Genomic DNA, 15512 nt, shown 5'->3' on the forward strand with positions numbered 1-15512 from the left:
TCAACGCAATCGTAAGGTTGCATTTACTTCCACTTAAGGTTTACATTTGGGTTGTTGTAGATAAACTGTTTTTGGTTTACTTTTTTATATAGTAGGGTGGGGGTAGATGGGACACCTTATCATCCTATTTTCTCGTCATATTTGGTAACAAAAAAATTCTAGTAATTATAAAACTTTTTCCCTCGACTCCGTTTGACCGTTGTTTTATGTTTAAAACACGATCAGAATATTTGGATATTATGTGGTAAAGGTGTCCCATCTTCCCCCATCCTACTAAAATAATAACTTTTGTTTGTATCTTCAAATACGGTAGCGAAGATTGAAAAATATATAAAGCGAAAAGTCAGGACATGGCGCCAAAACAGCAGTTGTATAAACACGCTTATTATGGTTAAGACGTACTTGCAATTAATTGAAAAAACGTGGGTATGGTCGCTACACCAAGCAGACAAACAACAAGTCATTTATGTTAAATTATTCCCAAGTTAAACTCCCATAAGAAACAAATATGTGCGTAAAGACACAATATTTGGGCCATTGTATACAGTATAGTAGATTGGGTAAGATTGGACAAACTTTCATTCTATTTTCTCGTCCCATTTAATAGATAACAAAGAACATCCAAAGTGTTATAAAACCCTATATAGCCTCACGACTCCAAAGGTGTGGGGCTATAATTGTTAAACACATGATCAGGTAATATGGGACATTATTTGATGCAGTATCCTATCTTACCCTCCAGTACTATACCTTTATTTCCTAATACATCAATTGCCGGATGCAACCTATAAATCCCATTACCTATAAAGAGTTTTTACAAATCATAAGTATGACTGTAATTTCGAAATCAAAAGCACAGAACTCTTTTTTTGTTTTCGATTACATTTAATCAAATACGCGACGAAACACAAAAGTAAAACAACAACGTTAGACATGCATAAATCACTTTTTCGTAACGATAACCTAGATTTTTTTCCTGGTACATTCTTTTCTAATGTTTTATGCTGAAAACTGTACTGTGGTATTTTGTACGTTCATGGATATATAATAGGGTGGTGGAAGATGAAACACTTTTTAATACTATTTTCTTGTCTCATTTGGTCATAAACAAAGAACTTTAAAAGACTTTTAAAAAAACCGCACGACTCCCATATACTGCTGTTAATTGTTTAACACGATCAAAATATTTGGATATTATGTGCCAAAAGTGTCCCGTCTTCTCCCACCCTACTATAAAGAAACTTTGCTGTATATATATATAGCGGACACGCATTTTGCCTGTAGGAGTTTTTTTACATCTTTTTACTTCATATGATTGCTATGTATTCAAAAGGATAACCGGTCATTTGCAAGTATAGTAGGTTGGGGCAAAATGGGATATGTTTTCATTCTCTTTTATCGACCCATTTGGTAGTAAACAAAGAACATTTAAAGAATTATATAACCGTATCACTTAAAAAAATATCTTTAACTGATAAACACAATTCGGAAAAATGGAATATTTTTGATAAAAGTTTCGAATCTCACCCCATACTATCTGCATATCGTTTTTGTGTGGTATGCTGTTCACGTTCCAAGGTCCTGAGTTGAAAAGAATTGAGATCTATGGGTATTTGAGTCAATTTCTACGTACAGTGGAACTGTAGAAAAGTTATGCGTCTGATTCAAGGCGCACAAATAAATCGCCTGTCCAGAACCCATTTCCAAAATCATGTTGTGTGCTCCCGACTCCATTCGTTTCATTCTGCCTGGAAACTTCTTGTTCTTGTACACCATTTCCTACATTTGAAATCACTGCATCGTCAGTACAGCGCTGCCCATCCTCGGCCGTTTCAGACGTTTCTGGACCTAAGTCCCTTCGACCGATATCCGCTTCGTATTTAGACGTATCGACAGTTTCCATAGCTTGTATGGAGGAACTTGTCATCCAGTCAACGCTCTTCAAACGTTCTTCAAGGTCGATGAATGTCGGTCGTTTTATGGCTGTCCATTCCCAACAATCCATCATGACTTTATACCTACAGAAACATATCAAAAACTTATGTTAACAGCCATAAGCTATAAGGGTATGGTACTATAGGAAATGATGGGATACCGTGAGCTCTTAAATCCCCATGCTTCCTGACCGTGAACGCTAGTTAACAGGCTAAGTGCCATGTATTATGGCTCTGAAAGTTGAACATTCGGGGTATCCTGATAGCAAATCCTAAAATGCTACGTCTATCGAAAATGAGTCTAGTGAATAAAGAGAGTGACGATGCCATAAGGGCGAAATATATATCCCTTATTTTATACAATTTGTTGGACTTGAATTTTGACCGTTATACATATTTCGTAGTACCAGATCCTTATTGTATTTTTACCCAAGAATCGCCCAACTTTATAAGCACCAGACCAGGGTTAGATTCACGAAATTTATTCCACTTCTATGGAACAAAGTTATGTTTAAATGAAAAATTAGCTTACAAATATTCACTACAAGAATCTGGCCTTGGCATTCTGTATCCTTTTTTCAGTGAACTCAGTATTGTCACGTGATCCATTCCAGGGTACGGGGCGCCACCTAGCGTGACCATCTCGTACAACAGAATTCCAAACGACCAGCTACATAATAGAAATAAATTTTAATCTAAATTGAAATTATATCGTCATTTATATGTGGTGTTATTTTTTGTAAAAGTTAATATCAGATAAAACACGACGAAATAAATGAGTGCAACTTTATTAATCTCGCGTGGCGATGCAATCACAGTGGTTATAACACGGGTGTTCTGTTTCACTCACTTCGTGCCCGCTTACGAGTTATACCACGTGTGTGCACCTTTGCGGTTGGTTAGTTTTATTTAACTTTTTAATTTTGTTTTTCTGTATAGCTGACAACTTGGATATCCCATTAGTAACCACTGGGTTGGAGCAACTGCCGTTAAGTGTCTTGCCCAAGAACACATACGCCCACAATAGTAGCAGCGATAAGCCACACGCAACGATTGCAGCAGCAGACTGACATTGCATTGGCGCAAGTTTAATTAAGTTTACAGTAGACTCCATACAAGCAATCTCATATCTCCGTACGCATATCGCGATAAAAACCGCTTGATCAAAAAATCTTCGTTTGTTTTGGAGGATTAAAATGACCAAAAATACTTATGTAAGTCAGTTTAGCCGTGGGCACATTTTCTGAATCGTCATTTTATAAACAAAGTTACTTACACGTCACTGCGCCACGTAATTGGGACTTGTCCGCCAAGCATTCTTTCAGGGCTCACCCATTTGAAAGGTACTCGTCGCTCGGTGGAGCCCTTGATTAGACCGTATCTGTATACATCATTTGCTAGACCGAAGTCGGAAATTTTGCATTTTAAGTTCTGCAACAAAAAAACATGTAACTTGTGCAGCATACAAAACGTATATTTTAGAATAGAAAAATTTAATGAATAGAATTTATTTATAATCACATATCGGGCAACGATAGTCGTTAAAACACAGGTGTTCTGTTTCATAAACCTCATGTCTTTTGTGATCATATACCAGTTACCACGTAAGTAACTTTGTCTGTGATAATATATTTAATTTTGTGGGTAACTATTTTTGCGAAGACATTTTTTGTAATGTATTGCAGAGAATTTAAACAACCGATAAGAGACAACTGGGTCGGAGCAATTAAGGACAAACACGCGTACAATGGTAGCAGCGTCGAAACTTGACCGTATACGGTATATCATTTCATCTAAACTGAATGTGGCGCGCTACTCAATGTTCCACAGCGCCGGGTGAATATTTCCAATGATATATAGAACCTCAATAACTTATATATAAACCGTTTACACTTACCTTCCCAACCAAGATGTTTCTTGCAGCTACGTCACCGTGTATGACTTTTGAGCGAAATAGAAAGTGCATCCCGCACGCCACCTGGCGACCAATGTTGTACAGACTTGCCTCCGTGAAATCGTAAGCTGGATCAGCGCGTCGCTTCGCAGACTGTAATATTATACAGTTATAACTTTGTTTAATTTAGGGTATAGAGAAAAATGGGACATGTTTTCATAATCTTTTCTCGTTTTATTTAATAGTAAACAAAGAGAATACCCATAGCCCACTAAATCTCAAAAAGCGTTATTAATTGTTCAAAACACGTCCAGGAAATATGAGATTCAGGTGCTAATTGTATCCCATCTTACCCCACAGTACTATATACGTTAAACTAAAACTGTAAATTACCGTAAATCGAACACTAAATTGGGTACATAACATTATTTGAACGTCTTCTTACAATAGCTTAATCATAACATTGACACAAAACGAATAAATAACACCTTGCTGATTAAATATAGGGTGGAATAAAGTAGACAAGCTAGTAATCGAATTAACGTTACATCAACCTTCGGTCGGGAACTCTCTATAATTAGTTGTTTTTGAGTGTTTGCTGCTCAGCATTTTTTCTCTCTATCGCACGCCGGATACATGTCAGTTTTTACCCAACAATTTGCTAGAACGCGATAACGCTGCGGGTTTTTAAACCCGTGTTTTGCGCTGCTAGCTTAAGTGTTGGCTTCGTCTTTGCTAAATCCGCTTACCACGCGTATTTCAAACGCGCAGGAATGATAAAGGCCAAACGTATATACGCAGTCGCAAAAGATAAGCATTTATTGCTTGCACTGTAGACGTTTAAACGATGGTCAAAAAAAGTAACCTATAACAATAAATATTAAAAAGTTTAAAACAAACTAAATTGATATATAGCAGGGTGGGGAAGGACAGGACACGTTTGGCACATAATAACTAAATATCCTGATCGTGTTTTAAACAATTAACAACGGTCTATGGGAATCGTGAGGTCATGGTTTTAAAATTCTTTGAATGTTCCACCACCCTACTTAAAATTCATTGAATTCCCCCCCCCACCCTACTATATCTTGTGGGGTAAGATGGATACCGTTAGCTCATAATACCCCATATTTTTTCAATCACGTTTTAACAAATAACAACGATCTTTTACAGTCGTAAAGATACGGTTATATAATTCTGTAAAGTTCTTTGTTTACGACCAAATAAGATCATAAAATGAAATGAAAACAGGTACTATTTTACCGCAACCCATTTAGGTTAATACACATTCCCGTTCGGTTACTTACTACACATTTTAAAGTTACTCAACCGTGCAGTTTTGAGTTTCTTATAGAATTGGCGCGTTTTTGCAATAAGCGCCGGCGACTGCCTTTCTTCGTTTGTTCGTTGTTTTTCTTGTTTACTTTTCAGTTTGCCTCAGCAGTATACAGTTTTAGTTAACTATTTATATCTTGTGTTTATCAGTGAAGCGCTATAGTAAAAATTTTAAATATGTTTGTGTATTTAATTAAAAACCGCTGCATGTTCAGGTGGTTGTACTTCAGAAAACTATCGGTAAGTGTTTTTGTATGCACCTAATTACTTTAAGCTTTTCTGCATTTTGTTGTACAATGGCTTATAGCCTATTCTAAAACATACATTTTAGTAGTCGATAGGTATAAATTACTGCGCCCTTTAAATAACGTTCACGTTGTTTACTTGAGCGGCGAATTACTAAACGTATAGGTAATTGTGACATCAGTATAGGCGTATGGTGAAGTGGGGTAAAATGGGACATGGTATATTTACAGAATAAGATGAGACAAAATATTGCCACGCGACTTTAAAAGTGCGTTATTAATTGTTCAAAATACGATTAGGAAAATGGGATTTAGGTTTTAACGCTATCCCATATTACCCCACAGTACTATACCATCGTTTCACCATTTTGTAATTTTTTTAAATGTTTATAGATTTCTTCTTTAATCCGAGTCATTCGGAAAATTTTGAACTATTTCGAAAGCGAGTAACAAGCATGACTTTGTTCGTTGGCGATTTACCGAATCGCAGTTCGGTAATTCCACAATCGTACTCTTGTAAATATGCGACCTTTAGTTTTAAATCGTGCTGCGCGAGATTAAACCAGATTAAACTGGCCCAGTCCAGTCACGACATGCAGGCCACGCCTGGGGTTCTTACCTCTCTGGCGCTCCATAAGAAATGCAGTAAGTCTCCGTATGGCATGTATTCGGTAAGCAGCAAAGGCGACGTATCTTCAGAACACATCGACGTGCAAACCCCTAGTACGCTTAGTACGTTGGGGTGCGGCCCAAGTGAAATTAACAGAGCCATTTCAGCGAGGAAATCTTCTTTATGTATTGACGTGTACGCGCCTGTATAGGAGTACACGTACATTAAAATCGTGATCTCCGAACGATAAAAACGTGATTTACGTGCGTGGGGACATGATCGCATGCAAATTATAAGACCCAAAAATACATCAAAAATAAACTACACATCTCTAATTAAAACCGACATACGAGTTATGTCATATACAGTAGGGTGGAGGGAGATAGGACACCTTTTCATTATATTCTCTCGTTCTATTTGGTAGTGAACAAAGAACATTTAAAGAATTATAAAACCGTATTCTCAAAACTCGCATAGACCCATTTTAATGGCTTAAAACACGATCGGGATATTTGGATATTATGTGGTACGGGTGTACCATCTTTCCCCATAAGTCAAAATGCAGTAATTTACAATAAATTATAGATCTCTAAATAAAACCAACATACCAGTTAACGATTTCGTGGCCACAACAGTAGTTTCTGTGTCGTTTTTCAACCACTGTGATTTGTGGACAACCCCGAAGTTCCCTCTCCCAATGACCTCTGCAAGTTAATATGATTTAAATCCAAGTAAACAACTGTTTATTGAGTTTGTATTGAAATTTCCCGTCCGTATTTATCGAATAAAATCATTCCGTTTCCTGGACAGAGTGATTGAAATAGCGATTTGAACGCCTGTTGACTTGATGCAAAAGATAATGTACTCGCGGGATCCAAATTAGAGACAGGTAAAATTTTATCGCAATAATTTAAATCACTTCTGTAAACCTCAATCTCAGATTGTAGTTGATAGTTGTCGCTGCGAAATGAAAAAAACGCAGAAAACTAGATAATATCTCCCACCAACCAAAACCCCGTCTAAAAATCATGATAAAAACCCGCTGTGTAAACCCTGGTCACCTTCTACGAAGTAGATTAAGCCGAACGACGAGATTTGTACGGGGTCAAGAATTCAACTTGATCGCTTTCTTTTGTACTGGCTTCGGATATTGTCGACTATTTTTAGGTAAAACGTGAAATTGAGCACGATACGCTAGTACGCGAATCGTAAACAAGCCATATGCTGGAAAAATAAAATTCCGTAATCGCGCTAGAAGGTATATATATATATATAGTAATAGGTGGGGTAAGATGGGACAGCTTTTTATTCTATTTTCTCACCCCATTTGGTAATAAACAAAGGACGTTCAAAAAATTGAAAAACCATATCCCCACGACTCCTATATAGACCGTTGTTAATTGTTTAAAACACGATTAGAATATTTCAATATTATGTGCTAAAGGTGTCCCTGCTCCCCCCACCCTACTATATTGTACCAACCTATGGGTCATAGGGTAAAATGGGACATGTTTTATTCAATTTTCTCGTCCCATGTGGTAGCAAATAAAGAAAATTTAAAGATTTATATAACGGTATATCCTCACGGTTATAAAAAAAAAACGTTTTGAATTGTTAAAACTACTAAGATACTACCAGATTGGACGAAGGAAGAGAATGAAAACGCGTACCATTTTACCCCACCCCATACGTACCATCTTACCCCCTCCCTACTTTTATGCGTTACCGTTACTAACAGGCATGGTACTGTTTGACTGCTGCACAGTTATTAAGGGATATAACATACGTCCAACTTGTTTATGCGCATATTGCTTTAGTTAAGCCCTATTTCCGATTGCAGTTTTTGTTATTTATCGAAACTGTAAGCAACGGGAGGCATTATCCGTTTGTTTATTTCCAATCTAATCATACTCTGGCTCGGTTAGTTCGGGAAATAAAGCGCATATTATTTAGTACTCAGGCGAAAGCCCTGGGCCGAGTTTGGCGTGTTTTATAAACAAATGAAGCTTGATATGATTTACCTTGAGAGATTGTTTACACGAACGTTAGTTATTAATTGAAATGCAAACCGAATTGCCCTATACCGTATATAAGTTCACGCGAGTGATCTCCCAGTGCCTGCTTAGGGCCAGTAGTTGCGCCCCGCACTCGTTACTGTGTTAGCATGCAAATTCTTTCAGGCGTCTAATCAGAGCTCGAATCAACAGCGGTTTTTGAATAATAAACAAACCGATACCATACAGCTTGCGGTAACAATTGCCGATTGCAAGTAATTTGCAGACTGTACACCGAAACCTTAACCATTTGGTTCTAGAACACAAAGTCACCGCCCTTCTTTTTGCCAAGAAATTTTGTAAACGGATTAAAGACAACTTTAAAGTTGTTGCATAGCGAGGAAAATTTAATTCGGTTTAACACCCACCCCGCCAAGGTCGCGAACTTTTTATTTAGCGAGAACCTAACGCTGTTCACTCAATCATATTTAATAACGTTCCGGTAAGCTGTCGATATTTTCTACATGGCTTACACCACTGAATTCCGCTGAGAATAGGCGGTAATACCGCTAGTCACTGCACGAATGTAGTTGCTTTGAAAAACTGTTGTAACCTAATGGCTGGAATGTTTATAACTATATGTAATTAAAGAGGTCATACTAAACTCTTGAGTGTATAGGTCAAAAACTTCGCCTATTACCCGCACATGTGCTTTCATGCCGGTTTTTGCCATTAGGAGCTATTTTTAAACGCAAAATGCTTTTGTAGAATATTGTAAACGCTTGTATGACCTTCTATAGAGTAATACGAAGTTACTTAAAATACAACAAGGTGTTCCATAAAGTACCTCTTTTACGGATTAAAACTAATTGCACAGCAAGTCCTTACCGAGTTGAGTAAGCTGGTCTCTTTCGACTTCCCATTTGCGACCAAACACTGAATCGTATTGAGCTGATGAGTTGGGTGTGATATTATTGTTTGCCAGAACTAACGGTGAGGTATAACTGCTTCCGACCACGAATTTGGAGATCTTAAGATCCAAAGCCCTGTAAAATATGGTTTGACATGTATACGGTGAATACAACGTAAAATACCGATGTTCTGTTTTAAACACTTCGTGCCAGCTTACGAGTTACAACTTATGCAACTTAGTGGGTGACTGTTTTTTCTTCTGCATGGCGGACAATTTAGACACCCCATTATAGGGAACACTGGATTGACAAAATATTGTGGTAAACATAAATTCTTACATGTTATATACGTTATACCACGTTGGGCAAACCCCAATTTGCATAACATTGTTGTGCAAGCAAATTTCCGTGCCAGATCGTGATTAAAAAATAATTCAAGAAATCTCCATTTTGTTTTTTTTTCGTTTCACCTTTTCCGTAGTCGCTGGTATCTTCGTGCCGAGCAGAAAAGTACACACGCGGCCAACAGGGCAAGTGGGACACCAACTGCTATACCAATGACAAACCGTGTCTCAGTACACCCCGAACCGTTGCGGTAGCCGTCGCCAAAGTATCCCTGTCTGTAAAAACCTCAATCTGCGTTATTTGCATTGCAACAACAGAACAAAAAAGGTTGGGTGTCAAATTCAATGCAGCCGTGCTGAACTGCAGAACAGGATGGTAAACAAGTCTAATATACATACGATTAACCACGTTCTATTGTACATGGGCGAGGTCTAACGTTCGTATCCATTGAGAACCAGTGGAATTTAGGGTTCAGGTCAATAATAGGATCTGGCTATTAATGCTTATAATTTGCCTCGCTGCTGTGGGACCTTGCCAATATAGAATAGAAACCAATACGTTTCAAGAATTGCAATTGTAATAACTGTAAATTTTTTATAGTACTGATACCGTTCGCACATAACATCGTATACCCTACCGTATATAAGCTGCAATCACGATTAATGCTGAATGAATGTGACTTATTTACTCTCGCATGGCGGGGCAACGACAGTCGTTAAAACACGTGTGTTATATTTCATACAGCTCGTGCCTGTTTACTAGTTACCACGTATGTAACTTTGAGAGTGTTTTTTTTGTATAGCTGACAATTTTGACAACCCATTAGTGACCACTGGGTTTAAGCAATAGTCGTTTTTTCTTTTCCAAGGATAAATAAATCTATGACTTACGGGCAACTGCATGAAGCACTCATACTCGGTGGCTCGTCGTCCTCACAGAGCGCATTAGGGTGACAAACATGGTTCGAATCCAACCTCGTCAAACAGGCGTTTACATTCTTACACCCCTCTCCGTTTTCCCATACTTCTAGAACCCCGTTACCATAGTACCCTGGCCAACAGCTACAGTTTGCTGGGTAGATTCTGTTGGGTTTTACGTCCACGCAATCTGCATGCTCGTCACAGTATGTTGTTTTGTTCGTACCCGCTATAACACTACAGGCGTCCACATCTGGAACGTATTTGGTGGCATTTATTTTCGTTTTTTTTTTTTTTTTTTTTGCTCTATGTATATAGTAGGGTGGGGTAAGATGGGACAACGGTCATAAAAATAGAATAAAACATGGACCATCTTACCCCAACTTTAATACAAGAAATGATTCGTTACTTGCAAGTCATATTGCAACGTATATAAAATCCTAGTGATAAACGTACAGGATATTGCGCTTTATAAGATAATATGCAGATTAGGTACTATGTCATACAGTACAGCAATAGCCCCTATACTGTTTCTTGGAAAATCCCATATTTAATATCCTGTGCTCTTATTACAAGCAATGACATAACCACGTATCTTCTTTAAGGTATTAATTGTACAAAAGTGGCATGACAACATGCAGCATGTGTTATAAATGTATCTGCTAGACCGTGAACCTTTTTTGGTTGAATGTAACTTTATCCTCGCCTGGCTGGAACACGATAGTCGTTATAACACGTGTGTTCTGTTGCACACACCTTGTGCCCGCCAACGAGTTACCACGTATAACTATATGAGTGACTGTTTTTTTTTCTGTGTGGCTGGCAATTTAGACAACTCATAAGTAAACACAGAGTTGAAGGAATAGCCATTAAAAGTGGCTGTACACAGTATCCGGAATTCGTCCGTTTTGTCTGTTTTATCTGGATTTGGCTGCCGCATGCGAAACTCAGTAATGGGCTTGCATACGACTTCGCAAGAAAATTCGCATGTCGGATACTGTGTACAGCCACCTTTAGTGTCTTGCCCAAAGACACATACGCCCACAATGGTAGCAGCAACGAGCCTTGAACCTATTACCTCTCGGTTAAAAACAGCGTGGTAATACCGACTGCCTCATGGTGCCGGTAAAGGTTGGCTGTTAGTATTTCATGCTCATGCTGTCCCAGTGCGTGCTGAAAATTGAAAAGTTTACACATACCCCCACCTTGAATGAAGAACGATAAGTGTGCTCGGTCCCCGTATTCCTGACAGCCAAGAATGCCGCATTCTGACGGTTCTCGGTCGACGATTGGTGTCACAGTAAATCTGTGTGTTTGATTGTATTGTAGCCCGGTCACCGTTACGTTGTAGTACGTGTCTGGCGTGTCAGATTCTTGAGTAACCTGTGCAATTTTTAAGTAGAAGTAAGGTGTAAGACACCTTTAGCACTTAATATCAAAATATTCTGATTGTTTTTTAAACAATTAACAACGGTCCATGGGAGTCGAGGGGATACTGTTTTAAAATTATTTAAATGTTCTTTGTTTACTACCAAATGGGACGGAAAATAGAATGGAAAGGTGTCCCATTTTCCCGCCCTACTATTGATCTTAAAATGTGTACGTATATTAGACAGTATATAGGCGCATTGAAGTATAATAAATATTAAATACAATTTGTCTCTATATAGCAGTTAAAAATAGAGGTTATGCTTTTTTGTTACGACCAAAAGGTACTAAATTTTTTAAAAAACTATTTTTCAAAAATTGGTGATTTTTCAAAACGTAGTGTGCATTAGTCTACTTACTCGTTCAGAAACGTCGGCTTTTCCGTGCCCCACTATCTTGAAAAAGTAGCGTGTAACCCTTTTGCCCCGTACCACGTCGTGTGGGGCCTTCCATCGTATCACCACTGTGGCAGAATGATCATCAAAATTATCGTAAACTCGATATAGTCGAAAATTGGACGGCGGACTGGACGCAGTTGACAGTTCTGTGATATATTCTTGTTTCAATAATATAGTAGGGTGGGGTAAGATGGGACACCTTTTCATTCTATTTTCTCGTCCCATTTGGTAGTAAACAAATAATATTCAAAAAATTATAAAACCGTATTCTCACGATTTCCACGGACCGTTGTTAATTGTTTAAAACACGATCAGGATATTTGAATGTTATGTGCTAAAGGTGTCCCATCTTATCCACCGTAGTATAAGAATTACTTTATTTGTCGCTTGGATTACGATAGCGAAGATTTAAAATTATTTTAAACAAAAAGACAGGATATAGCGAAAAAAACAGTTGTTAAAACACGCTTACAGTTAAAAACATTTTTACATTTAGTTGGAAGAAAATAAGCGTGGTCGCTTCACCTATAGCGGACAAACGAGCCATTTAGGTTTAATTATTATCAAGTTAATCTTCTAAAAGAAAAAAAGTGCGCATAAAGCACGATCGTTATATGTAAAACAGTTGGTTTAGAAATATTAAATATTTTTAGACCAAAGCGGTTTATGTATAATAAGCTTGTTACGTATAAATAGGCCGCTATGTTCTTTGGTAAATAGGCTGGAGTATTGTTATTAGATGTATGTTGTATTGTGTATTTGATAAACCGTATGTGTATTGAAAAACCGCAAATTACATTGAATTTAAATATAGCATTCAAAAGCAATTTAATAAAACTCGTAACTGACAGCAAAATGTCGTTTCAAAATCTATAGAAATTTGAAAACAATTCAATAACATCACGTAATGGCCATCAAAATATCGTTTTACGGAATATAAAACCTGTACACGTAACTCACAACAAAATATCGTTTCAAAAGTCTTGAGAATTTAAAACAATTCTATAACATGTAATAATGGCCATCAAAATTTCGTTTTAAAAGTCTCGAGAATAAAAAAATTGAATAACACGTAATTGATAACAAAATATTTTTTCAAAAACTTAAGAATTTTATGAGTAAAAACTTACCACTTATGTTTTGCTCACTGCGGCAAAACTCATACGCTTTTAAATGGTGAACTCCTACAGTTTCAACCAGATGATGCCCGCAGAAAAGAACAACTTTTTCCGATCTTCCTGTCCCGTCTAAACTGACTTGCATGCCGGTGTAGGGATAAACCATAAACGAGTACTTTCTCCCAAAACTGATTTCGAATGTGGCGGTTTTGGTGGACTGAAGTATAAACATCGGAAATTAGGGAATTTTAGAAGCCAGAAAAGATTTTTAGGTTCCAGGAAAGCAGTAAATGGTTATTGCACTTTGGCCGGATCCGAAAACTGTATTTCGTAGAAGGAACCGCATGCTTTTTACGTTCTACGTCAAAATACCCAGCTTGAACTATTAACCCTATTCAAACAAAAATCTTGAGCTTTTAATATCAAACGTTAAATTAAATCGTTAAAGTTTAAACACTAAATTTAAGTATGAATGAATATTGTGTGGCAACGACAGTCGTTATAACAGCACGAGTGTTCGGTTTCATACACCTCGTTCCCGCTTAAGAGTTACCTCGTATGTAACTTTGTGGGTAAATATTTTTTTTTTAATTTTTATTTTTTGTTATGTATGGCTGATAGCTTGGTCAACACAAAATGGTTCAATGGTTTTAAGAAATTGCTACTATGTGTCTTGCCGAAATACAGGCACGCCTACAATGGTAGTAGCATCGAGCCTCGAACCCGTCAACTCTAAGCGCTAGATAACATGTATGGTAGGGTGGGGGGGAAGATGGGACACCTTTTCGTTTAGTTTACTCTTTCCATTTGGTAGTAAACAAAGAACATTCAATGAATTATAAAACCGTATCCTCACGACTTCCACAGACCGTTGTTAATTCTTTAAAACACGATCAGGCTATTTGGAAATTATGTGTTAAAGTGTCCCATCTTCCCCCACCCCACTATAATATATATAATCTGATATATAGTGTATACCTTATTGACAGCAGTACAGCTTCTGTCTCTTAAAGTAGAACATACACTGCTTAAAACACAAGGGGGACCAATTTCGTCTTCGCATGGAAAGGGGCAATCAACATAACTACCGTTTTGGTCGGTTACCCAGAACGTTTTGTTAATGTAGTGTTGGCACCTATGTAAAATATATGAATGTAATTTACTTTATCCTCGCTTGGCCCGAATACGACAGTCGGTATGACACGGGTGTTCCGTTTCCTACACCTCGTACCAGCTTACGAGTGTATTACTTTGTGGGTGGTTATTTTTTGGTGGAATTTTTATTTTTCATGTTGTATGACTGATAATTTGGACAACCCATTAGTGACCACTGGGTTGAAGCAATTGCCGTTTAATGTCTTGCCCAAGTACCGATACGCCCACACTATAACAGTGAAATATATAACTTGATGTATACGGATACGTATTTGGTAAAAGCTGTAGTAAAATCTTACCCTGCTAGGGGGTCAGACGAAGGAAAGCCTGGGTTGACAGCGCCTGGAAAAGAGAATATACCTGCGAAAATATTGGTTTAAATAATGTAATATCATGCACCCGCTGTACTGGTCAATGGCGCATTTGTTTTTCATCACAGTATCGGTTAAAAAAAAATCTCATATTATTCATAAATTTATTTGTCTCTTCGATTACGGTAGCGAAGATTTAGAAATTTTAAACGAAAAGACAGGGTACAACGACAAAATAACAGTTCTTAAAACACGCTTACCGTAAAAAACAGAATTTTATTTACTTGGAAGAAAAAAGGCGTGGTCGCTACACCTAGCAGACAAAAAAACGAGCCATTTATTTTTAACTATTTTCAAATTAAACTTCTAATAGAAACAAAATTGTGCGTTAAGACACGAAATTAGGAAGTTACCAGGAAACGGTATGCTTCTTTTCGATAGGGCTTCGATAGAAGCTGCATCGGCATCCTCAAAACAGTAGAGAAACCCGTCCAAAGTCTCATCTAAAATTATACCACATTGTTACAATATATACTAATGTGGGTCAAGATGGGAAACCTGTAGCACATAATATCCAAATATACTGACCGTGTTTTTAAAAAAAGTAACACCAGTCTATATTTCCCACAAAAAAAATCCAGAAAAAAAAGGTTTTTTTACCTTCTGGTATTTGTACGTCCCATGTGTACGTAACTGTTAGATCGTAGTCGGTCAGGTTGGCAGGGTTGTAGAGAATGAAATTTGCTTTTTCTGTTACATTTACAATTCGGGCGTTTCTGTTCACTGCAGAAAATAATTTCAAAGATTACCCGGCGCCGTGGCGTAGTGGTTAGCGCACCTGTCTGTAACCATTAGGTAATGGGTTCAAGGCTCGTCGCTGCTACCATTGTGGGCGTATGTGTCCTTAGGCAAGACAC

General features: G+C 37.6%; 2 protein-coding genes across 3 annotated transcripts in view; one reads left to right on the forward strand and one right to left on the reverse strand.

Annotated features, from left to right (window-relative positions):
• Positions 1-864: 864 nt before the first annotated feature.
• Positions 865-15512, reverse strand: part of LOC100183178 — a 36645-nt gene continuing 21997 nt past the window's right edge. The window contains exons 2-17 of one of the 2 annotated variants that reach the window (XM_026837100.1): positions 15256-15378; positions 15009-15098; positions 14584-14644; positions 14108-14264; positions 13142-13346; positions 11973-12157; positions 11391-11568; positions 10159-10438; positions 9394-9543; positions 8901-9058; positions 6627-6722; positions 6028-6221; positions 3832-3981; positions 3211-3365; positions 2467-2604; positions 865-2018 (exon numbers count right to left, since the gene is read on the reverse strand). In XM_026837100.1, the coding sequence (XP_026692901.1) occupies positions 1652-2018; positions 2467-2604; positions 3211-3365; positions 3832-3981; positions 6028-6221; positions 6627-6722; positions 8901-9058; positions 9394-9543; positions 10159-10438; positions 11391-11568; positions 11973-12157; positions 13142-13346; positions 14108-14264; positions 14584-14644; positions 15009-15098; positions 15256-15378 (2687 nt within the window). In that variant the 3' untranslated portion in view covers positions 865-1651. Of the gene's footprint in view, positions 2019-2466; positions 2605-3210; positions 3366-3831; positions 3982-6027; positions 6222-6626; positions 6723-8900; positions 9059-9393; positions 9544-10158; positions 10439-11384; positions 11569-11972; positions 12158-13141; positions 13347-14107; positions 14265-14583; positions 14645-15008; positions 15099-15255; positions 15379-15512 lie in introns of both variants that reach the window. The other variant, XM_026837099.1, reaches the window with a different exon arrangement.
• LOC100180048 (ras-like protein family member 10B) overlaps positions 5301-15512 on the forward strand; it is a 12189-nt gene continuing 1977 nt past the window's right edge. Inside the window, exon 1 of the mRNA XM_018814456.1 lies at positions 5301-5403. The gene's annotated coding sequence lies outside the window, so the exon portion shown is untranslated. The remainder of the gene's footprint in view (positions 5404-15512) is intronic.

This window comes from Ciona intestinalis, chromosome 12 (genome assembly GCF_000224145.3).
Source record: "Ciona intestinalis chromosome 12, KH, whole genome shotgun sequence".
NCBI lineage: Eukaryota > Metazoa > Chordata > Ascidiacea > Phlebobranchia > Cionidae > Ciona > Ciona intestinalis.